Here is a 25,492-nt window from a genome sequence, read left to right as displayed (position 1 = left end):
CCCTCAAATGATAAAGGCAGAAGTCATGTGCTCTGCATGATAAAGTCAGCTGAATTTTGAGAGAAGAGAGTCAGGTCTATGAAGACAGGTGAGAGGGGGAGCGATGCAGGGGTGAGTGAGAAAATGGAACCCCAACTGCTATGGCAAAGAGGAGTTCCTTGTGGCTACAGTAAAAAATGTCCATCAACCTAGTGGCTTAATGTCATCTTATATTCTTAGAGTTCTAAAAGTCAGAGTCTGAAATGGGTCTCCATGGGCTAAAATCAAGGTGTCATTCTGGAGATTCCAGGATGAGAATCTATGTCCTTGTCTTGCACATTCTTTGGCTTGTGGCTTCCTTCCTCCATCTTCAAAACCAGCAGCGCAGCGTTGCCCATCTCTGATGAAAATCTCTGCTTCTGATGTCACATCTCTTTCTCTGACCCTTCTGCCTCCGTCTGATAAGAACTTGCGGTGACATTGGGCACACCTGGATGGTCCAGGCTTACTTCCTCATTGCAGGACTGAATGGTATCTGCGAGTACCCTTTTCTATATAAGGTAATACATTCGCATGTTCTGAGGATAACCTCTGGGTTACTCCCAGCTGAAATGCCATCTTCTTTTTTTCTCTTCTTGTTTCTGCATCTTTCAAAGAACTCAGAGCGGGGGAAACAGCTGCCTCAAAAGTCTTTTGAAATACCACGTGGTAAGTGGTTTGTTCTGGAAGCAGAGGGAGCTGGCCTGAGTGGTCAGGAAATGTCATGAAGATGCAGGATGTGTCGTATGGTTTTGTGGGGGATGACTTTGATTTTTTGGCAGACCTGGCTCTCAATCCTGGCTCCACCAGAGTTATGTGGTCTTCGGGACATTGTTTAATCTCTCTGAATCTCAGTGAATTATGCTGAACTGTACAAACTTGTCAGAATGTGACCAAGTCTCCATTTCATGTAGATTGATCTAAAATTGTGCCGTTGGCTGAACTGCAATGTTCACTGTGCTGTCTTGTGTAGCTCATCTTAGAATTTGGTAAATTTCAGTCTGCAGAATTACTGTTTCACATTTCTCATCCTACAACCCACATCGTTGGTTTGCTGTCACCTTTGTATAAAGCAAGGTTGGTAGAGTAGTCAACTGCTATGGGTTTAATCACATCCACCCCCCCCAATTCACACGTTGAAGTTTTAACCCCCTCAGGACCTCAGCATGTGATACTATTTGGAAATAGGGCTGCTGCAGATGTAATTAGTTAAGATGAGATCTTACTGGACTGAATGATCCCTAATCTGACTGTTTCCATATAAAACAAGAAGAAATTAGGACACAGACACAGAGGAGAGTGCGGGATGAAAGCAGAGATCAGGGTGATTCTTCTACAAGCCTGGAAACAGCAAAGATTGCCAGCAAACCTCCAGAACCTAGAAGAGGATCATAGAACAGATCCTCTCGTGCAGCTCTCAAAAAGAGCCAGCTTTACTGTCATCTTGATCTTGGACTTCTGCTCTCTAGGACTGTGAGACCCATAAGTTTCCTTTTTTTTAAAGTCATCTAGTTTATTATTTTCTTGTTTTGTTTTGTTTTGTTATGGTAGCCCTAGCAAACTAATACACTGGCACACAGAAAGCTTTCTAGACAAAAGTAGCCATTGTTTCAGTTTTAGGAGATGGCTCTGCTGAGATTTTTTTTCCCTTTCTTTTCTTTTTTTGCTTTTTTCTTTCTTTTTTTTTTGCTTTCTTTCTTTTTTTGTTTCTTTCTTTCTTTCTTTCTCTCTCTTTCTTTCTTTCTTTCTCTTTTTGGCTTTTAAGGGCCACACCCATGACATACAGAACTTCCCAGGCTAGGGGTCTAATTGGAGCTACACCACAGCCACAGAAACTCGAGAGCTGAGCTGCGTCTGCGACCTACACCACAGCTCACGGCAACACCAGATCCTTAACCCACTGAGCGAGGCCAGGGATCAAACCCTCATCCTATGGATACTAGCTGGGTTCATTACCTCTGAGTTACAACGGGAAGTCCAAGAGATTTTTTGTTGTTGTTGTTCTTAATCATGGTAAAACCCAGACAATGCAATTTTACCATTTTAAGTGTACAGTTCAGCGATGCGAAATACATTCACATTGCTGTGAAACTGCGCCAACCATCCATCTCCAGAACTTTCTCATTTTCCCAAACTGAAACTCTGTCTGCATTAAACACTAACTCCCCATCCCCACCCCCAGCACCTGGCCTCCACCATCCTACTTTTTGTCTTTATGGATTTGTCTCCTATGGAGACTGACTATAAGTGCAGTCACACAGTATTTGTCCCTTTGTGTCTGGCTTATTTCACTCAGGGTCATGTCCTCAAGGTCCATCCATGTCACCAGTGTCAGAAGTTCTTTCCTTTCTAGACTTGAATAATATTATGTTTTGTGTATATGTCACATTTTGTTTATCTCTTCACCAGTTGGCTATCTCTTCCACCTCTTGGCTACTATGAATAAATCATGCTGCTATTACCAGCTGTAATGGAAAAAATAAAACTCAAAAAAAATAGTGCTGCTATGAACATGGTGGTCTAAAAACTTCTTTGAGTTCCTGCTTTTAATTCTTTTGGGTCTATACTCAGAAGTGGGATAGCTGTACCTTTTTTTTTTTTTTTTTTTTTTTTTTTTGGTCTTTTTAGGGACACACCCGAGGCATATGGAGTCTCCTAGGCTAGGGGTTGAATTGGAGCAGTAGCTGCTGGCCACAGCCAGATCAGATCTCAGCCGTGTCTGCGACCTACACCACAGCTCACGGCAACACCGGATCCTTAACTCATTGAGCAAGGCAAGGGATCAAACCTGTGTCCTCATGGATGCTAGTTAGATTAGTTTCCACTGAGCCATGACAGGAACTCCTGATCTCTTTTTCCATGAGTTTGTTTTTGAAATATAATTGATCTACAACACTAGGTTAGTTCCTGGTACACAGCATAATGATTCAATCTTTCTATGCATTTTGAAATGATCACATCGACAAGTCTAGTTATATGTCACCACACAAAGATTAATGTAATTATTGACTATGTTCACCACACTGAGTTTCATACCCGTAAGTCACTGATTTTGCAACAAGAAGTTTGTATTTCTTAATCGTCCCTCACCTAATTTCTTTCCTCCTCCCATGCTCTTCCCTTCTGACAATCACCTGTTTGTTCTCTGTACCTATAACTCGGTTTTTGTTCTATCCTGTTTGTTTGTTTAAATTCCACAAATAAGTGAAGTCACACAGTATTTGCCTTTCTCTGATGTATTTCACTTAGCATAACATACTCTAGGTCTATCCATGTTATCGCAAATGGCAAGATGTCATTCTTTTTATGGCTGGGTAACATTCCCTTATCTGTCTGTCTTTCTATGTATGTATCTATGTTTATGTATGTATGTATGTATGTATGTATGTATCTACCTATCTGCCTACAACATCTTCTTTATCCATTCATCTATTGTTGGGCACTTAGGTTGCTCCTGTATCTTGGCTACCGGGCACAATGCTCTGTGTTCACAGAGGTGCCTATATCTTTTCTAATTAGTGTTTTCATTTTCTTCGGATAAATACCCAGGAGAAGGATTGCTGGATCACATGGTAGTTCTATTTTTAATTTTTTGAGGACTCTCCATGCTGTTTTCCATAGCAGCTGCATCAATTTACATCCCCACCAACAATGCCCTTGGATTCCCTTTCTCCACATTCTCACCAACACATGTTATTTGTTGTCTTTTTAATAATAGCCATTCTGATGGGTGTGATCATTTGTGGTTTTGATTTGCATTTCCCTGATGGTTAGTGATGTTAAGCACCTTTTCAAGTACTTGTTGGCCATTTGTATGACTTCTTTAGGAAAATGTCTATTTGGTCCCTCTGCCCATTTTTTACATTAGTTTTTTTTTTTTTTTGCTATCGAATTGTATGTGTTTTAATTGTTGTGTATTAATCCATTCAGACATGTGGCTTGAAAATGTTTTCTCCCATCCCTAGGTTGCTTTTTCACTTTGTTGATGGCTCCCTTTACTGTGCAGAAGCTTTTTTAGTTTGATGTAGTCCTGCTTGTTTTTTTTTTTTTTTGCTTTTGTTGCCAAATCTAAAAAGACCAAAAGTAATTGCCATCATGTTCAGGTGTTTAACCCATTTTGAGTTGATTTTTTGGGCATGATGTAAAGTAGGGATCCATTTTCATTCTTCCACATATGGCTATCCAGTTTCCCCAGCACTACGTAGTGAAGGGACCATCCTTTCACCACTGTATATTCCTGGCTCTTTTTTCATAAATGTAGTGATCATATATGCATGGATTTATTTCTGCTCTCTTTATTCTGTTTCCTTGACTTATATGCATGGATTTATTTCTACTCTCTCTATTCTGTTTCCTTGACTTTATGCCAGTACTATGCTGTTGTGATTACTATTACTTTGTAATATTATTTGAAATCAGAAACTATGATGCTTGCAGCTTTGTTCTTCTTCTATTTTATTTTAAATATTTTTGGCACCTGTGGCATATGGAAGATCCCAGGGTAGGGGTAAATTGAAGCTGCAGCTGCCAGCCTACACCACAGCCATGGCGACACTGGAGCCAAGCCACATCTGTGACCTACACCACAGCTTGTGGCAATGCTGGAACCTTAGCCCACTAAGTGTGGCCAGGGATTAAACTTGCATCCTCATGGACACTATGTCAGATTCTTAACCCACTGAGCCACAGAGGGAAATCCTGTTCTACTTTCTTAAGATTGCTTTGGGTATTTGGGGTCTTTTATGGCTCCATACAAATTCTGGGGTTGTTTTTTCTATATCTGTAAAAAATGCCATTGGAATTTTGATAGGAATTGCTTTGAATCTACAGATTGCTTTGAGTAATATGGACATTTTAACAGCAGTAATTCTTCCATTCAGTGAACATGGGATATCTTTCCATTTGTTTTTGTCTTCTTCATTTTCATCAATTTCTTGGAGTTTTCAGTGCACTGACCGTTTCACCTCCTTGGTTAAATTTTTGATGCAATTATAAATAGGATTTTTTTCTTAATTTCTTTTTCTAAGGGTTCACTGTTAATGCATAGAAACACAATTGATTTTTGTATATTGATTTTGTAGCCTACAACTTTACTGAATTTTTAAAATGAATTCTAACAGGTTTTTTGTGTGGTATTTTGGGGGTTTTCTGTATATAAGATCTTGTCGAAATCCTATAAAATTGGATTGTGATGATCATTGTACAACTACAAATGCAATAAATTCATTGAGTAATAAAAATAAGGAGGGGAAAAATAAAATAAATTTTAAAAAAAGATCATGTCGTCTACAAATAGAGACAATTTTTATTTTTTCTTCCTGATTGGAATGCCTTTTATTTCTTTTTTCTTGCTTAATTGCTCTGACTAGGACCTCCAGTACTATGAGGAATAAAAGTGGGGAGAATGGAATCCTTGTCTTGTTCCTGATCTTACAAGAAAAGCTTTCAGCTTTTCACCATTGAATATGATAGCTGTGGGCTTGTCATACATGACTTTTATTATATTGAGGTATGTTCCTTTTATATCTAGTTTGTTGAGAGTTTTATCATGAATGAATATTAAATTTTTGTTTTTTATTTCCCAGTGCATATAAGTTATGATTACACTATACTGTAGTCTATTAAGTGTATAACATATTATGTCTTTTGAAAAACACTTCTTTAAAAAACCCAACCAGCCAAAAAATGTTAACCATTACCCGAGCCCTTAGCAAGTTGTAATCTTTTTGCCAGTGGAGGGTCTTGCCTTGCTGTTCATGGTTGTTGCCTGATCTAAGCAGTGGCTGCAGAAGGTTGGGGAGGCTGTATTTTGTTTCTTCTAATAATACAAAAATGAAGTTTGCCACATCAAATGCCTCTTCCTTTCATGAACCACTTTTCTATAGCCTGCAAGGCTGTTTGACTCACAGCAGAAGTTCTTTCAAAACTGGAGTCAGTCCAATTTGAATGTTGAATTGTGTGAAATGGCTTTCCTGCATCTATTGAGATGGTCATATGATTTTTACCCTTCATTCTGTTAATATGGTGTACTACATTGATTGTTTACATATGTTGAAGCATCCTTGCATCCCTGGAGTAAATTTCACTTGATCATGGTGTATGATCCTTTAAATATATGGTTGAATTTGGTTTGCTAATATTTATTTGGTGGAGGATTTTTGCATTTACATGTGTCAGGATCTTGGTCTGTAATTTTCTTTTCTTGTAGTGTCTTTGGCTTTGGTATCAGAGTAATGCTAGCCTTATTATTATGATCATATATATATATATGTGTGTATCTATCTATCTATATCTATCTATCTATATATATATATATGTATATAGTCTTTTTAGGGCTGCACCCATGGCATATGGAGGTTCCCAGGGTAGGGGTCGAATTGGAGCTGTAGCTTCCAGCCTATACCACAGCCACAGCAATGTAGGATCCGAGCTGTGTCTGTGACGTACGCCACAGCTCACGGCAACTTGGGATCCTTAACCCACTGAGCAAGGCCAGGAATTGAACCCTCATCCTCATGGATACAAGTTGGGTTCGTTAACCACTGAGCCTTGACAGGAACCCCCTGATTTTATATTATCATAAGCATTCCCAAGAATATACAAAACAACTTTTGAAAGTGTTTTCTGCTTACGCTCATTTCTGCGGTCTCAGGGGACTTTTTTCTTAGGCTCCTGCACTGTTGGGTTTCACTGCAAACTCATCTCCTCCACCACGTCCCCACCACTTCCTAGAGAAATGACAGTTTGTAGTTGTTGGAGAGTCTGAACAGAGTCCCCAAACTGTGGTAGTGGCAGGAGAGAGACAGGGGCTCCATGAACTAGGGATGGAGTGAAGGAAGAGGGTGAAGGAGGAAAGGAAAAGGGGACAGTGAGACAAAGTGAAGGAATGAATGAGGGAGGTAAAGGAAGACATCTACAAGAATAATATTAGCAGCCACACAGAGGTGGATATTAAAATAGAAAACGAAAATAACAGAAAAATGGAAATATTTAATGGATATTAAAATTTAAAACCAGAGAGTTAGAAAAAATTCAGACTTTTCAGTGATGGGCCTTTCCCATTCTCACATTAAGGATTTGACTTTTAAAAAAAAAAAAATGTAAGGCCACACCTGTGGCACAGGGAACCTCCCTGGCTAGGGGTTGAATTGGAGCTGCAGATGTAGGCCTATGCCTTAGCCACGGCAACACCAGATCAGTGCCTCTGCAGGTTGTGGCAATGCTGGACCCTGAACCCACTGAGTGAGGCCAGGGATCAAGCCTGCATCCTCATGGACAGTAGTTGCGTTCTTAACCCAATGAGCCACAATGGGAATTCCCTGATTTTTTTTTTTTTTTTTTAATTTTATGGCCACACCTGCAGCATATGGAAGTTCCCAGCCCAGGAACTGAATCCGAGGGCAGCTGCGATCGCCCCAGTTGTCACAATGCCAGATCCTTAATCCACTGCACAGGGCTGGGGATCAAATGCATGTCTCCACAGTGAACTGAGCCGCTGCAGTCGAATTCTCACCCTAGTGCGCCACGGCAGGAACTGCAGGGATTTGACACTATTGTGAAGCATGTTATTTATCAGGGCCAGATGTAATCTCTCCTGTGTGTCCCCACTTCCTTTTTCAGTTGTTTTTATTTTACGGGTTTCATTGGTGATCCATTTCCGTGGACAAATCCTCTTTAGGAAACTCGGTTTCTTCAAAACCCAAAGGAAAACCAAGATGATAGTTTTAATAATTCAAGATGATTAAATCTTGAATAATTAAAGTCAGGATATGGTCCTAGGATCACAGTGCCTTGGTTAGATGATGGCCATGGTGATGGGAGGAGAGTAGGAAAATGGTTGCTACATTTTATCCCATTCAGTAGCATAAACTGATGACAGTTTCCCAAGATATTCCAGCTACATGGTCTCTGCCTCCTATAGAGGAGAAGTTACTTTATGATCCCAGAGGATTTTGTGATGAGGAAAGAAGTGGGCATGAAGTTGGTTTCCAGTGGCTATAGCAGCGGGAAAAGATGAGTTTTGAAGCAGTGAGAAGGGAAGAAAATAAATAAATAAATAAATAAATAAATAAATAAATAAATAAGGAAGTAGTTGGGAGAAGCTTGGCAATATCTGAAAAGCCAGGCTTTATAAACCCAAGTGGTTTTAAATTAATTAATTAATTAGTTAATTGCAGCACAAATCACAATAGCCAAAAGCAGAGACAACTCAAATATCCATCAATAGATGATGGGTAAATAAAATGTGGTCCATCCAGGCAATAGAATATTATTCAACCATAAAAAGGAGTGAAATTCTGATACACCTGACAATATAGATGACCCTTGAAAACATTTATGATAGATAAAAGAAGCTGGGCACAGACGGACAAAATTGAGTAATTCCATTCATATGAAATATCCAGAGAGGGTGAATCCATAGTGATGAAATGCAGTTTGGTGATTCCATTCCTGAATTGGAGGATGGAGGAATAATAGGAAATGACTGTTAACAGATATGAGGTTTCCTTTTGGGGTGATGGAAAGGTTCTGGAATTAGATAGATGGCGGTTGCATAACAGCGTGCTTTTAGTTTTAATTTACAATTTTTTAAAATTTAAAAATCAGAAAATTTTAAATTTAATTTTAACTTTAAAGAACACTAATTTAATTTAAATGTTTTTTTAATTAAAAATTTTAATCTTACAATGTTGTATTAGTTTCTGGTGTTCAGAAAAGTTACGTATTCTTTATAAATATATAAGGAATATTTTATATTTATCTTTATAAATATATAAAGAATATTTTTTCATATTCTTTTCCATTATGTTTTTTTACAAGATATTGAATATAATTCTGCAAATGTACTAAATGCCACTGAATTTAATTTTAAATTTAACAAATTAAATTTAAATTAATTTAATTTTAAATTAAAAGGGTTAATTTTTTTCTGAAACATTATTTTCATTTTTATTATTTATTTATTTATTTTTTGCTTTTTAGGGCAAACCCTCAACCTCATGGTTCCTAGTCAGGTTCGTTTCCACTGTACCACAATGGGAACTCCCCCAAACATTCTTTTTCTTTTGTCTTTTTCTAGGGCCGCACTCGTGGCATATGGAGGTTCCCAGGCTAGGGGTCTGATCAGAGCTGTAGCCACTTGCCTATGCCACAGCCACGGCAACGCTGGATCCTCAACCCACTGATCGAGGCCAGGGCTCGAACCTGCAACCTCATGGTTCCTAGTCTGATTCGTTAACCACTGAGCCAGGACGGGAACTCCCAAACATTCTTTATTAAGATAAAAAACACGAACAAAAATATAGTAAAATACAACATATACCATTTCAATGTAACAATTATTCCTGAAAACTAAATATAAAACTAACAAATGATCTGGTGATTCCACCCTTGCACATATATCTGGAAAAAACTACAATTCAAAAAGATATACGCACCTCTATGTTCACAGAAGCACTATTCACAATAGCCAAGACATGGAAACAACATAAATGCCCATCCAGATATGAATAGAATAAGAATACATATACACAAAGGACTTCTGCTCAGCCATAAAAAAGAAGGAAATAATGCCATTTACAGCAACATGGATGGAACCAGAGAGTCTCATACTAAGTGAAGTAAGTCAGAAAGAGAAAGACAAATGCCATAGCATATCATTTATATATGGAATCTAAAATATGGTACAAATGGGAGTTCCTGCTGTGGCGCCATGGGATCGGTGGCATTTGGAGAGTGCTGGGATGCAGGTTAGATCCCTGGTCTGGCACAGCTGGCTACGGATCCAGTACTGCCACAGATGCAGCTTAGGTTGCTGCGGTGGCTTGGATCTGATCTCTGGCCTGGGCTATGATATGCTGTGGGTTGGCCAAAAAAAAAAAAAAAAAAAATGGCACAGATGAACTCATCTACAGAGCAGAAACAGACTCAGACATGGAGAACAGACTTGTGGTTGCCGAGGGGGAGAGGGGAGGAAGTGGATGGACTGGAAGTTTGGGGCTAGTAGATGCAAACAATTATATTTAGAATGGGTGAGCAATGAGGTGCTTCTGTATAGCATAAGGAACTATATCCAATCACTTGTAATAGAACATTGTAGAAGATAATATGAGAATAAGAATGTGTATATATATGTACACAAAGCAAAGAACTAGGTCACTTTGCTGTACAGCAGAAATCAACAGAACATTTAAAATACTTTGATAAAACAATTTAAAAAACCTAATTATTCCTACTTCCTGGGATTAATGAATTCTCTTTGCTAAAGTAGTTTAAATTATAGACAGTGATGTTTCCTCCCTAAAAACTTCAGTAGACATCTCTAAGAGAATGAGGGCATTTTCTAACATAACTACAATGTCATAGTTTCCAAATGCAAATTTCCCCATTGTTTTTATCTTTAAAAATAAGTGTATATGTTACATATATGGTATATGTTATATTTATTTTATGTAATATAAATTATTTTACCTCAATTTTTTAAAAAAGAGTGTATACACCAGATTTTTTAAAATGCCCCCCCCAAAGGTTCCCAGGGCAGGGATTGAATTCAAGCCATCGGATCCTTTCTTTAACCCACTGCACAAGCGGAGGATGGAACCCACACCACCAGAGCAACTTGAGCCGCTGCACTCTGATTCTTAACCCACTGCACCACGCTGGAATTCCGTCACAAAATTTTACAGAAAAGAAATTCTATTTTATTTTTTTTATTTTAAAAAATATCTAGGAATAAATTTAAGATAAAAAAAAAATTTGGCCCAAGAGGTGCAATGGTCAAGGGCGCACCAGCTGAACTCCAAAAAAGGTCTCATCAGCATTTCTGGAAGGCAGCAGAGGCAGAGTGAGGTTGGTACAGAGAACATCCCCTTTAGCTAAGGGTGTTAGGCGCTGGGAGGCCACACGGCATGTATGGTGAAAGTTGAGGCGTAGCAGGCTAATGCTGTGGGTGGTGGGGGAGCAGATACCCAAAGTCAGGGTGGCCTGACGGGGCATGACGGTCCAAGTGGAGGAAGAGCAGTTCGTCAATGTCACCTGGATGTGCAGTCGGTAGATGCCAGTGCGTTGGATGCGCAGCTGCCCGTTGTCCAGCTCTGGCCCATGCACGAAGGATCGGCCCAAAGCGGGGCTGCCCTGCCAGCGCAGCCTGGGATCCTGCCGTGATTCTGGAGGCAGATGGTTGTGGAGGAGGGATGGAAGGATGGAGGTTTAGAGAAACTGGGTTTTATAGGGGGCGTGCCCCAAACTCCCATGTAGAAACCTAACCCCTGAGGGATAGTATTAGAAGATGGAACTTTGGGAAGTAATTAGATTATGAAGGTGGAACCCTTATAAAAGAGACCCCACATCCACTGGTGGACGAGTGGATAAAGAGGAAGCATCTCATACACACACACACACACACACACACACACACACAGATGGATAAAGATGAGATGTATAGAATTATTATAATGTTTCTTATACATAATAAAATTATGTATTAGATAATAAATAGATATAATTATTATTATTCAGCCATTAAAAAAAAGAGGGAAATTCTGCCATTTGTGACACCCTGGGTGGACCTAGAGGGCATTATGCTAAACAAAGTAAGTCAGACAGAGAAAGACAAAGACTGTAGGACCTCCCTTATATGTGGAATCTAAAACCCAACCCAATCCAAACTCAAAGATACAGATACAAAGAACAGACTGGCGGTTGCCAGAGGTGGGGGATGGTTGAGACGGTTGAAGGGGGCCCAAAGGCACAAATGCCTAAGTTATCAAAGAAGTACCGGAGATGTCACATACAGTATAGTGACTGGAGTTCAGGATACTGTCTTGCATATTTGAAAGTTGCTCAGAGAGTAGATCTCAAAAGTTCTCATCACAAGAAAAACAAAACAAAACAAAACAAAAACTATGCCTCTGTGTGATGAGCTCTCTCCCCAGACACCAGATCTGCCCCCGGTGCCGTGACCTTAGACTTCCGGGCCTCCAGAACCAAGAGAAAGAAATGCCTTGTTAATATGCCACCTGGTCTGTTCTTACAGTGGCCTGAACAGAAAGGGTCAGAGAGAAAGAACAATGGGGTTCCCTCTGATGCAAAATGGAATGAACACACACCCAAACCTCTGGGGATGAGTGTGGGACACCCAAAGAGGAAGAGAGTTAGGGGCTGGGCGGGGACTCAGCTTTGCTCTAATGCCCCTTCTCATGACACCTTCCTCCATTTCCAAGGGTAAATCCAAGCCTGGCCTGCCTGTCCCCCTCCCTTAATTAATATTCCTCCCAAATGCACTAGCTGCGTCTTTCACTCTATTTGATGTGCTCCCGATTTTACTTATTCACGTATTTATTGTCTGATCCCCTCCATAAAGGAAGGTCCCCAAGAGGTCAGGGATTTCTGTCGGTTCTGCTTGCTGCGGTGGCTCCCAGAACAGAGCCCACCTCATGGTAGCTGCTTAATTAACGTTTGCGGAGTGAATGAAGGCAGGTTAGCGTGGCTGTCATTTTGGGGTAGTTGGTTTGGGCTCTTCCAAGGGAAAAAACAAAATGCCGGGGAAGGAAGCCTGCGCTCAGAAACAGACCATCCCTTCTCCCTCTCTCTTCTCTCTTTCTCCTCCTTTCGTCCTCAATTTCCCTTTCTCCCACCCCCCCACCCCCCGCCCGCCTCCTCCTTTCTCTCGCCTTCTCTTTCACACACACACACACACACACACACACAGCCCGTCATGTTACCTGTGTGATTCAACAGGAGCTCGGCTAAGTCCCACTGGAAGAAAAGAAGAGAAAACAGGGGCTAAGGACACAAGCAGGCGCCTGCCGTCTAACCCCAACGCCCCGCCCCCACGGCGCCCACCCGGGGTCAAAAGCACTCATTTCTCTGCCCGAGGTCCCACTCACCCCTCATCCCGGACTTCTGACCTTTGCCAAGCGCTCTTAAAGAGGAAGTAGGTTTTGAAGTAGCAGTGATAACAAAAGAGAAGACCTCCGGGAGAACTTCTGAGTTCCAGGATAGAACGGGGGCGCCGCGCGCCCTTGCCTCTCCCTGCAAAGCCCCCAGCGCAGCCCGCCTCCCCAAAGTCAGTCCCGGTGATGGGTGTCCAGGGGGTCTCCTGGCTCATGGAGGAGCACTGTCCCCCTCCCAGCTTCGTGAAGCCCCCAGCAGCCTCTGAGTCAGCCTGCTGGGGGAACACCAAAGTCGAGTCATTTTCCATGCCCAAACCGGACGTCTTTCTCAGATGCACCCTCCACTCCGGGATCTCCACCCGGGATTTACCTCCTGGGCAGAACTGACTATCCGAGCGGAGACCCCCGGGGGCAGCCTTGCCCCTGCCTTCTCTCCCTGCTTTGATCTCTCAGGCTCGGTTCCTTTTCACCAAATCTTTCTTCTTGGCCGATTTTTATCCATCTCATTCTGATCTGATTTTTTTTTTTTTCTTCTTCTTTGTCTTTCATTAATCGGCGCTCCAGCTCTGCATCCCTCTGCCCCGAGCCGATTCTCTTCCCGGTTGCTCACCTCCTTTCGGCGTTCTCCCACCCCCGGCTCCTGCATCAGCAGGTAGCAGGTGTGCGCTTCTCTCCTCTTCTCCCTCCTGGACTTACCCCAGTTGAATCCAGCTGTTGCTGGGTGAAGCGCTGACCGCAGAGGAAGCAGTATATGACCATGCCAATGAGAAGCAGCAGCAAAGCCGCCCGCAGGATGGACGCCCAGGGCAGGCGAGGCACGTTGCAGCCGGAGCCCTCCTCCTCCATCGCGAGTCTCTTCAAGCGCTGCATCTGTTGTGTGGCAGAACGGAGGGCGGAGGGCGCGCAGAGGGCAGCCAGGAAGGGGGAAGGAAGCTTCAGCTCTCGCGCAGCTATGGGGCCCTCTCGGCCTGCCCGAACCTGCCTGGGACCGACCCGCCCCACCCTGGGGATGTCCGGCAAAGAAAGGGAGGGACTTGTTTTACGGTGCAGGGAAGTTCCCTTCAGCAGACAGAAGAGGTGGGCCAGGGTGCCTCTCAATTTTTCTCTTTTGTTTCCCCACCTTCACCTTCCTGGTACTACTCCATTCATTCATCAAACCTTCACTGAGTATCCACTATGGACCAGATGCTGCGCTGGGCACCAGGGGTACAGCCAGCACCCAGGGATGGAAGAGGGTTCCCCAAATATCCATGCACTCCTCCCCATCTTCCCAGCCCGCCTAGCACGGGTGGTAGGACCACCCATGACGGGGGTCACATGACTGACCTGCCCAATAGAAGCCCACTAATGGTCACTTCCATGGCCTGACCGTCTAAATCTGCCAGCTGCCTTTCAGTTCTGTTTCCCTGTGCTCTTGCAGAGAGCCTGTTCTTGGTGACTGCAGTGGCTTGAATATGCAAGTTCATGTCTGCCCACAACCTCAGTGTCTGAGGCAATAGGGTCTTTGCCGATGTACTTAGTTCCAGATGAGACGATGCTGGGTGAGAATGGACCCTACATTCCACGATATCTTTATAGGAAAAGGAGAGGATACACAGAGACACTGAAGGAAGACAGAGGAAGAGGTGAGAGTGATGTATCTAGAAGGCAAAGAACCCCAAAGATCGCCAGCAATCACCAGAAACTAGGAAGGGTCAACCCTATAGCCTTTCTGTTTTTAATTTTTTTATTTTATTTTATTTTTTTGTGGCTGCGCCTGCGATGTTTGATAGTGCCCAGGCCAGGGATAAAACCCTCACCCTAAGCAATGACCCCAAGCCTTAGCGTCGGCATGGTTAACCTGCTGTGCCATGAGGGAACTCCTCAAGTTTTTGAAGGGAGTGCAGCCCTTTGGACATCTTAGTTTCAGACCTCTGGCCTCCAGAACTGTGAAAGAGCACATTTCAGTTGTTGATTAAGTCCCCTAGTTTGTGGTGCTTCGTTATGGCACCCTCGGGAAAGCTAGTAACACCAGTGTAACTATAGGATAGAGAAAAACGACTCGTGCTTCATAGGCTTATGACCATACTAGGTAGTTTCAGTGAGTCAAAACACTCGTTGGTAGCATGAAAACTGTCACAGACTGTATATGCCAAGTACAGGTGGCTGTGTTTCAAAAAGTTTTACTTGGGGTTCCCTGGAGGCTCAGCAGTTTAAAAATCTGACCTTTCTTTGCAGCCCATCTGGTGTCCCTTCCCCACCTCTGTCTAGTTGAAATCCACCTAGAGTCAAAAAGAATTGCTATAGGTAATTCCCTGGTAGCTCATGGGGTTAAGGATCTGACGTTGTCACTGTTGTGGCTTTGGCTGCTGCTGTGGCTCAGGTTCGATCCCTGGCCCTGGGAACTTCCACGTGCTACAGGTATGCCCCCCCCACACCCCCGCAATTGCTTCAAAGGGCAGTTAAGTATGTAGAGTCTTTCAACACACTTGGGTTCCAGTCTCCAAAATGTCACATGGAAAAAAGTAAAAAAAAATTTTTTTTCTTTTTTAGGGCCACACCCTCAGCACACGGAAGTTCCCAGGCCAGGGGTCCAGTCAGAGCTACAGCTGCTGGCCTATGCCACAGCCACAGCAATGAGGGATCTGAGCCACTTCTGTGATGTACACCACAGGTCTTGGCAATGCTGGATCCTTAACCCACTGAGCGAGGCCGGGGATCGAACCCACATCCTCATGGATCCTAGTCGGGTTCGTTGACCACTGAGTCACAAAGAGAACTCTAGGAATGCCACATCTTAGCCTTTGGGAACCTTACACTGTCATCAGCTTAAGTCCAATATTTCCATCTATAAAATAGGCTGTGAAATACAATAATCGAAAGACTATAACATAAAAGAAGCAGACTCATAGGTATAGAGAACAAAGTAATGGTTACCAGTCAGGGGAGGGGCAGTATAGGGATGCAGGAGGTGGAGCTACAAACTACTGGGTGTAAAACAGGCTCAAGGATGAATACACACAGGCAATATAGCCAATATTTTGTACAAACTGAATATGGAAAGTAACCTTTAAAATTGTATAAAAATAAAATTTAAAAACTTTTTATAGTTGATTTATAATGTTCTATCAATTTTTGCTGTACAGCAAAGTGACCCAGTCATACATTCACATACATGGTTTTTCTCATATTATCCTCCATCATGTTCCATCACAAGCCATTGGATACAGTTCCCTGTGCTATACAGCAGGACCTCATTGCTTACCCACTCCAAAGGCAATAGTTTGCATCTACTAATATAGCCAATATTTTGTAATAACTATAAATGGAAAGTAACCTTTAAATTGCATACAAATAAAAATTTTTAAACGAAATAAAATAATGAGTTCCTCCTGTAGCACAGTGGGTTAATGGTCTAGCTTGTTTCTGTTGCATTGCTGGTTGGGTCCCCAGCCAGCCCAGGGGATTAAGGATCTTGTGTCTATGCAGCTGTGGCATAGGTTTCAGCTGTAGCTCGGATTTGATCCCTGGCCCGGGAACTTCTAACTGTTGGTGGGACTGAAAAAGGACAAAAATAAAAATAAAAATAAGGGAGTTTCTGTTGTGGCGCAGCGGAAATGAATCCAAGCTATGGTTTAGGTCACAGACGTGGCTTGGATCCTTCGTTGCTGTGGCTATGGCTGTGGCTGTGGCTGTGGTGTAGGCTGACAGCTGTAGCTCCAATTCAACCCCTAGCCTGGGAACCTCCATATGTTGCTGGTGTGGCCCTAAAATGATAAAAGACAAAATATAAAGAATATAAAATAAAATACAATGGGCTGTAGTGAGATTTAAAGGAGGGATGCACGCAAGGCCCTCAGCATAGTAAAGCACACAGCAAATGCTTAATAAAGGCTAGCTTTCATTTTTGTTATTTTCCCCCAAAAAATGCTCATTAGAAGAAAGGGAAAGGGCACAAGCAGACAATTCACAAAGAAGTTCAGGTGGTTTATCCCACATAGAAAAATGGCTCTTGGCAATAAAATGAAAATTCCCTCATTTTCACAGCCAAGGTTCAAAGATGGCTAAACCCAAAGTAAATCCCTGCTGGATCATGGATTTTAGTGTTTTTTTTTTAAAAAAAGAAGTTCCCACTGCATTGCAATGGGTTAAGAATCAGATTGCAGTGGCTTGGGTTAGGGAGGAGGTCCGGGTTTAATCCCTGGCCCAGGGCTGTGGGTTTAGGATCTGGCATTGCCATAGCAATTGTGGCTTAGATCCAATCCCGAGAACTTCCATAAAGTTTAAAAGAAAAAAGAAGCCATGAGAGGGTGGAAGCACTAAAAGTATGATAAATTCATAAAAATTCATCTTGGGGCAGTGAGGACTTTTTAAGTATGTTGAAAAAAAAAACTAAGAAGGCATAAAAGAGACTGTTGCTATGTTTCTCATGTAAATTAACCATGTTGCTGTTAAAGATACAATCGAAGTTAAAGGCAAGACAGAGAAAAAAAGAAAGGTTTGCAAGGTCAAAGAAAAACACAGCTATTTTCTTTAAGATATAAATAACTTAGAAGTTAAGTCATTGAGAAGCGACTCTCTAGAAAATGAAACGAATATGAATACTCTGGTTATAAAAAGAAACACAATCAGGCATGAGACCCTTGTGGTATATGCCCTGTTCCGAATAAGATGATTAAAAATTGAAAGCACATGGAATACGCCTGTCTTTTGCACCTATCATAATTTGGTAAATGATCAGAGCGTTGGATATTTGAAAACTCACCAAATGGCAAATGTTGACATGAGGAGCATCTGTAGCACTTGAACACTGGGATTTGAAACAGATCAAGTCTTTAGAAAGGATGGTTTGGCAAATCAATCAAGATACCAAAATGCACCTCCTCTAAGGCCCATCAGTTTCACTTCAAGGATTTCATTTCATAAGCACATGTCTGGCCAGGGAACTCTATATGCCAAGGGGCGGCCCAAAAAAAAAAAAAAAAAATGCACGTCACTGTCGCAGATGTACATACCTCAATTCAATGCGACACATGTGGTGGTAACAAAGAGCCAAAAAGCAAAGCCCCATTCGTTATCCAGGGTTTAGCCTCATGCGAAGAACTTGGCAGGTATGACTTTGTGAATCTTCGTCCAAGCCCTAGGAAGTTATGATTCCCATTTTCCACCACAGCGGGATCAGAGAGGGAGACTTAACAGCTTAATTCACACAGGGCAGAGCAGAAGGCAGCATGTGCCTGGCTTTTAGGGCACATTTGCATCTGTTGCCTGGGTTTTCCCACCGCTCTGGATTACTGAGCTGGGGACACAAGGGAAGCTCCATCAATCGATTGCTCTCTAGACTGTGTAGTTCTGCTGAGGGCAGTGTGAGGCGTTTGAGGAAGTTCTGAAACCAGAGCTTCCCCCACCTTGATGCAAGAGGATGCAGGGAGGGGATGTGATGAGCTCCCCCTCCCCTTGTCAGCTAACTTTCCACCTTCCTCACTACTTCTGAGAAGCCAGGGGAGTGAGGAGGAGGAGGAGGCGGTGGTGGTGCAGGGGAGGGAATGGAGGGGAGAGGCCCTGGGGGCGGAGGCGGGGCTGGGGGCGCAATCTGATGCAGGAAGTAAGACAGCTGTCCTCAGCAGGCAAGCCTCAAGCCCACTGAGCTGATTATTGTCTGCCTTTTCTTTTTCCCACAGGGCATTTGGAAATGTCCATCTCTCACCTACGATTCTGGGAACCAAGGGCAGCTCGAAGGTGCCCACCCAGGTGTCTTCTTTGTCCAACTCTGTGGCCCCTCCACTGTCTCTTTGCTGGGAATATCCCCATGTTGCCATTGGTCTATGCCCCCTGGTGTTCTCCTTGCCAGAGTCCTAAACAGGAAGGAAGGAGATCATGGCCGCTCAGCTTACATCTCCTCTTTAACTATATAGCTTCCCACTTCTGAGATTTAATCTAGAAAAAGGGGCATATTTTGGCCATTGCAGGCATGTGTAAGTTCCTGGGCCACGGACTGAACCCCTACCACAGTTGGAACCAGAGCTGCAGCAGCGACGATGCCAGATCCTCAATCCGCTGAGCGACTAGGGAATGCCCTGGAATATTGATTTTAAAGATAAAAAATTACTGCAAAAATATACGTGGTGAACACAATGTCACAATGTTTACTTTTTGAAAAAATTTTTTCTTGTGATGAGAACTTTTCTGATCTACTCTCTTAGCAACTTTCAAATATGCGATACAGTGTTATTAACTATAGTCACCATGCTGTACATGCTGTACAAATCGCCAGGATTTATTTATTTTTATAACTGGGAATTTGGACTTTTTGACACCTTCACTGAAAATGCTTAAAATGAAGATTGGATCTGACCCTGTACTAACAAGATTCATTTTACTTTTCTTAACTTAGTTCTGAACCCAGAGCCTAAATATGAATTCTGACTTCATCACTTACCAGCTGTGTGACCGTGAGTAAGTTACTTAACCTCTTTGTGCCTCAGTTCCTTGAAAGTTATAATGCTATCTATCTTATAGACTTGTTGTAAAGTGTAAAGGGATTAATATTCATAAAGTACTTAGCACAAGGCTAGCTGCAGCAAGGAACCAGTGGCAGCTGTTATTACACTACTCCTCCTCCTATTATTATTATCATTATCATAACCTTGACCATGAGTCCTTCGGACTTGAATGTCAACACATAATTAGAGCTTAAAGAATTGATAAAATGCTTTTTTTCCTTTCTATTTCCAGACTTTGCTTTCAAGGCTATTGCCTTGGGGGGAGTTTAAAAAAAATCTCTAATTTTAGGAATTCCCATCGTGGCTCAGTGGTTAACGAATCCAACTAGGAACCATGAGGACGCAGGTTCGATCCCTGGCCTTGCTCAGTGGGTTAAGGATCCAGCGTTGCCATGAGCTGTGATGTAGGTCGAAGATGCAGCTCAGATCCCCAGTTGCTGTGGCTCTGGTGTAGGCCAGCGGCTACAGCTCCGATTCGACCCCTAGCCTGGGAACCACCATATACCGTGGGAAGTGGCCCTAGAAAAGGCAAAAAGATGAAAAAAAAAATTTCTAATTTCATCATCAAAGCTAATTTTTCCTCCTTTCCTTGAAGCTTATGTATCAGTCAGGGTAGGCTAGGCTAGATTGCCATAATAATGAACAGCCCTTAGCTATCTTTATACAATAAAAGGTTATTTCCTGCTCTTGCTATGTGCAGGTCAGCAAGGGGTATGATTCTACTCATGACAGGCTGAACTGTCACTACAATTCTCTTTTCACTGACCAAAGACACATCATGCCTAACTTCAGAGGCTTAAGGTAAACCTTTGTGTTTCAGTTGGGCAAGGCTGCTTAGAAGGAAGACTACATTTCCCAGGCTCCCTTGCAGCTAGACCAATCATGTGACTAAGTTCTGTTCAATGAGGTGTGAGTAGAATTGATCAGTGCAACTACTAGGTCATGCCTTTAAAGGCAACTGGTGGTATCTTCCTTTCACTTTTCTCCCTTCTGTCTGGAATGCTGCAGCCATGATGGTGTACTATCTTGATCTACACAGGCAGGGGCATCCCTCTTGGTAGGTCAGAAGAACAGAAGAGGAAGAATTTGGGATTCTGAAGACTGCAGAGAAGAGAGGACATACCAGCCTAGAATTTCATGTAGAAGAAAATTATTTCTGTTGCTTGCTTATTATTCTTAAAGAATAGTCCAGGAATTCCTGCTGGGGCACAATGAAGTCAGTGGTGTCTCTGCAGTGCTGGGACACAAGACTGATCTCTTGCCCCTGCACAGTGGGTTAAGGATCCAGCGTTGCTGCAGCTGCAGCATAGGTCTCAGCTGCAGCTGGGATCTGATTCCTGACCTGGGAACTACATATGTGATTAAAAAAAAAAAAAAAAAAAAAGAGAGAGAGAGAGAATAGTCCAGAACTGTAGAGTCAGCCCTTACAGCTTCTGTCACTTATATTATTGGTACATAATACACCACTTAAAAATGTATTGGCTTTAAAAAGAAGAACATTCCCCCCCCCCTCATGTTTCTGCAAGTTGGCTGGGCTCTGTCAGGCAGTTCTTCTGTTCCATGTTGTATCAGCTGGTGCATATAGGCAGATGCTTTCACCTGGGAACTGAGCTGGGGCTGGAACATCCAAGATGGCTTCCCTCACATGTCTGGCAGCTAGGCTAGAATATCTGGAGTGATGCTGGTGGCTGGCTGCCTCCCTTTCTTTCTGTCACTTGCTATTATTCAGTAACCTAGTCCTAAGTTGTGTTTTTTTTTTTTTTAAGTTTTCTGAACTTATATTTACTGAGTTCCTGGGAAATAAGCAGTATCTTCCTGAAGTCCATCTCTTGAATTATCACCAACTACTATGAGAATTTGTAAAACAACTCATATACATCACCATTATGCAGATGTATAAAAGGACCCAGTGAACAGTGGTGAGAAAACAGATTTAAAAATGTGAAGTGCCTTGGTAAAGGGTAAAAGCAAAGCTGAAATTCAAATCCAAGGTCTGTTTAACTCCGAAGTTCTCTTTTAGCCCTTTATAGGCTATCATTTCCTCTGGGACCAAGCCCAAACGAACAGCTGAACAGCATCTTTTTTTTTTTTTTTTTTTTTTTTTTTTTGGCTTTTTGTCTTTTCTAGGGCTGCACCCGTGGCATATGGAGATTCCCAGACTAGGGGTTGAATTGGAGCCATAGCCAGCGGCCTACGCCAGAGCCACAGCAACGTGGGTTCCGAGCCACCTCTGCGACCTACACCACAGCTCATGGCAACGCCGGATCCTTAACCCACTGAGCGAGGCCAGGGATCGAACCCTCAACCTCATGGATCCTAGTCAGATTCGTTAACCACTGAGCCACGACAGGAACTCCAGCTGAACAGCATCTTAAAGGATAAGTGGGACAGAGAAGTGGTATGGAAAAAGTCACTAGCCTAAACTTAAAAAAAGATGATTTTTTAAAGACCATTTTTTGGTTCACTGCAAAAAGGAGTGGAAAGTACAGAAAGTCCTCTGATCCCTGGTCCAGCCCACGCTCATATACAGTCTTCCCCATCATTAACATCCCCCATCAGAGGGCTGCGTTTGTTACAGCTGATGAACCCACACTGGTACATCGTTATCTCTCAAGTCCATGGTGGACATTAGGCTTCGCCCTTGGTGTTGTGCATTCTATGGGTTTTGACAAATAAATAATGACATGTATATACCATTATAGTATCCTACAGAATAGTTCCACTGACCTAAAATTCCTCTGTGCTCTGCCTAGTTATTCCTCCCTCCCCATAACCCCTTGCAAACACTGATCTTTTTACCATCTCTACAGTTCTGTCTTTTCCAGAATGTCCTATGGTTGGAATCATACAGTATGTAGCCTTTTCAGATGGACTTCGTTCACTTCAGAATATACATTGAGATACCTCAATATCGTTTCATGGCTTGATAGATCACTTATTTTTAGCTCTGAATAATATTGTCATGAGGTTGCACCATTTATAAATTTATTCACTGGCTGAAGGACATTTTGGTTGCTTCCAGTTTGGGTAATTATGAATAAAGTTGCTACAAACATCTATGTGCAGGTTTCTGTGTGAACATCAGTTTTCAAGTCCTTTGAATAAATACCAAAGAGTGTGGTTGCCAGGTTGTATGATAAGAGTGTGTTTAATTTTGTCAAAAACTGACAAACTCTTGCAAAATTCTCCCAAACTTTTTTACATGGTGGCTGGGACCCAAGAAGGCAAAAATGGAAGCTGTCAGATCTCTTAAGACCTGGACCTGGAATTAGCAGTGTCTCACATCCCTTGAGTTCTTTTGGTCAAAGCAAATCAAAAGATCAACCCAGATCCAAGGAGATGGGAGGTAGACCCAACTACTTTTTTTTTTTTTTTTTTTTGATTTTTAGGGCCACACCTGCAACATATGGAGGTTCCCAGGCTAGGAGTTGAACCTGCAAACCTCATAGTTACTAGTCAGATTCATTTCCGACGCACCACAATGGGAACTCACCAACTACTTTTTTTTTTTTAATGACTTTTATTTTTTTCCATTATAGCTGGTTTACAGTGTTCTGTCCATTTTCTACCATATAGCAAGGTGACCTAGTCACACATACATACATACATTCTTTTTTCTCCCATTATCATGCTCCATCATAAGTGACTAGGTATAGTTCCCAGTGTTATACAGTAGGATCTCATTGTTTATCCACTCCAAAAGCAATCGTTTGCATCTAGTAACCTCACGCCAGTCAGAATGGCCATCATTAATAAGCCCACAGATAACAAATGCTGGAGAGTGTGGAGAAAAGGGAACTCTCCTGCACTGTTGGCGGGAATGTAAATTGGTACAACCAATTACTTTTTTTATTTGGCCTCGGCTGCGGCTTATGGAAGTTCTGGAGTCAGGGATCGATTTGCGCCATGGCTGCGACCCGAACCACAGCAGTGACAATGCTGGATCCTTAACCCACTACCCTGGGCCAGGGATCAAACCCACATTGCCTCAGAGACAATGTCAGATTTTCAACTCATTGAGCCACAGCGGGAACTCCCCTGACCCACTCCTTGATGGGAAAAGTAGCATATATGTGTAAGAATGGGCAGAATAGTTGTAGGCGGTCTATCAGAAAGCAGAAGGTCTGACCTGAGAAATAGAAACTAACTTGGTTTTTCAACCTTTTTTTTTGTTTTTCTGTCTTTTTAGGGCTGCACCCACGGCACATGGAGGTTCCCAGACTAGGGGCTGAATCAGAGCTGTAGCCTCTAGCCTACGCCACAGCTCAGGGCAACGCCAGATCCTTAACCCACTGAGCGAGGCCAGGGATTGAACCCCACTCCTCATGGGTGCTGGTCAGGTTCATTAACCGCCAAGTCACAACAGGAATTTTTTCAACTTTTAAAGATTTTTTTTTCCTCAGCCTTTTTGAGGTATGATTGACAAAAAGATTGTACACATTTAGGTTACACAATATGATTTTTAAAAAGATATACAACCTCACATTCAGTGCTCTGGATTTGTGAAAATCTAGACTCCCCTACCCCAAGATGGAAGAGTTCCTAAAGAAACTGAACCCACTAGTATGCCATCTATGTGACCAAGACAGGGTAAGCAGGAGAGCTGTGAGCCTGGAGGATCACCCTTTTGCCTTGAAGATTGTGTTCAAGGGCAAGGAAGTGAAATTTGACTATCAGTGCTTACTTTTTTTTTTTTTTCCAATCCTTAGATTTTTTTTTTCTTTTTTATTTTCCCACTGTACTTTTGGAGAGAAGTACAGTCAAGCCTTGAACAACAGGGGTTTGAACTGTATAAGTCCACTTTTTTTTTTTTTTTTTAAAGAAGACATGCTTTAAAAAAAGGAGATATTTAAAATTGAGAACAGGAGTTCCTGTTGTGGCTCAGCAGGTTAAGGACCAACATAATATCCATGAGGATGCTGATTCCATCCCTGGCCTTGCTCAGTGGGTTAAAGATCCGGCGTTGCCACAAGCTGCGTCGTGGGTCGAAGATGCGTCTAGGATCCCACTTTGCTGTAGCTGTGGCACAGGCTGGCAGCTGCAGCTCCGATTCAGTTCCTGGCCTGGGAACTTCCACATGCCACAGGTGTGGCTGTAAAATGAAAATAAATAAAGTTGAGAACAGGAAAACAGTCATGGAAAAATAGGCAAAAGATATAACAAAACCATCCACAGAACAAAAATCCATTGACTGTATGGAGTGAACCTCAATCGATTTCGCAGCTTTTAGATTGGGCGAAATTAAAACAAAACAATAACTGCTATTGCTGTGTGGATTGTGGGCCAAACACTATCACTCATGCGTTCCTGGAAGAAATGTGAATTCTATAATGTTATAGAAAGCACTGGCCATATCAATTAATATTAAAAATGTATATACTTTTGTGCAGGAGTCCACTTATACAAAGATTTTTTTTTTCAACAGTAAATACTGTAGGTGGGTTGAATCCGTGGATGTAGAACAGAGGATACAGAGGAACCCTAGTTATGGAGGAACTGCCAACTATAGGGAAGAATGACTATAAGTTATATTCAGATCAAAAAAATGTGTTGGCACATAGTTGACTTACAATATTGTACTAGATTCAGATGTATAGCAAAGTGAATCCGTCATGCACATAAATATATCCATTCTTCTTTTCCCCCATATAGGTTATTACAGAATATTGAGTAGGTTCCCCTGTGTGGTACAGTAGATCTTTGTTAGTTATTTATTTTATGTATAGGAGTGTGTATATGTCAATCCCAACCTCCTAATTTACCCCTCCCTCCTTATGGTGTTCCCTTTGGTAACCATAAGTTTGGTTTCAAAATCTGTGAATATTCAGATTTTTGACTGAATGGAGGGTCAGTGCCCCCAATCCCCAGATTGTCCAAGGGTCATTTGTAGAGTACTTTCCTCACAGAACCAGACACACACACACACACACACACCCCAGATACACACACACACATACATATATACATATATACCAGATACACACACATATATATATATCTTCTTTTTCTCATACTATCTTCCATCATGGTCTATCCCAAGAGATAGTATATAGTTCCCTGTGCGGTACAGTAGGACCTCATTGCTTATCCATTCTAAAT

The 25,492-nt window shown here is 42.2% G+C and overlaps 1 protein-coding gene and 1 long non-coding RNA gene across 5 annotated transcripts in view; one reads left to right on the top strand and one right to left on the bottom strand.

Annotated features, from left to right (window-relative positions):
• The window catches only part of LOC110259352, a 31,223-nt gene extending 10,547 nt beyond the window's left edge, over nt 1-20,676 (top strand). For 2 of the 4 annotated variants that reach the window (XR_002341678.1, XR_002341680.1), the window contains 4 exons: nt 5,388-5,527; nt 18,572-18,641; nt 19,285-19,346; nt 20,433-20,676. This is a non-coding gene — a long non-coding RNA (uncharacterized LOC110259352). The remainder of the gene's footprint in view (nt 1-5,387; nt 5,528-18,571; nt 18,642-19,284; nt 19,347-20,432) is intronic. The other 2 variants (XR_002341681.1, XR_002341679.1) reach the window with 2 other exon arrangements.
• On the bottom strand, nt 10,795-13,757 carry CD70 (CD70 molecule). Its single transcript, NM_001044531.1, has 3 exons — nt 13,608-13,757; nt 12,741-12,774; nt 10,795-11,183 (listed from the first exon to the last, which is right to left on the bottom strand). The coding sequence occupies exons 1-3, from the start codon at nt 13,755-13,757 to the stop codon at nt 10,795-10,797; spliced, it is 573 nt and encodes a 190-aa protein (NP_001037996.1).

Source organism: Sus scrofa, chromosome 2 (genome assembly GCF_000003025.6).
Source record: "Sus scrofa isolate TJ Tabasco breed Duroc chromosome 2, Sscrofa11.1, whole genome shotgun sequence".
Classification (NCBI taxonomy): Eukaryota; Metazoa; Chordata; class Mammalia; order Artiodactyla; family Suidae; genus Sus; species Sus scrofa.
Note: the sequence above shows the minus strand (reverse complement) of the source record. Positions and strands in the feature narration are given on the sequence as shown.

What these genes read in the sequence shown, in the direction of transcription:
- CD70 (NM_001044531.1), bottom strand. Translation starts at nt 13,757, where the DNA reads ATGGAGGAGGAGGGCTCCGGCTGCAACGTGCCTCGCCTGCCCTGGGCG. An exon ending in AACAGCTGGATTCAACTGGG is followed by an intron (nt 12,775 to 13,607) that starts GTAAGTCCAGGA and finishes CTTTTCTTCCAG; the next exon opens with TGGGACTTAGCCGAGCTCCT. An exon ending in GCTCCTGTTGAATCACACAG is followed by an intron (nt 11,184 to 12,740) that starts GTAACATGACGG and finishes ATCTGCCTCCAG; the next exon opens with AATCACGGCAGGATCCCAGG.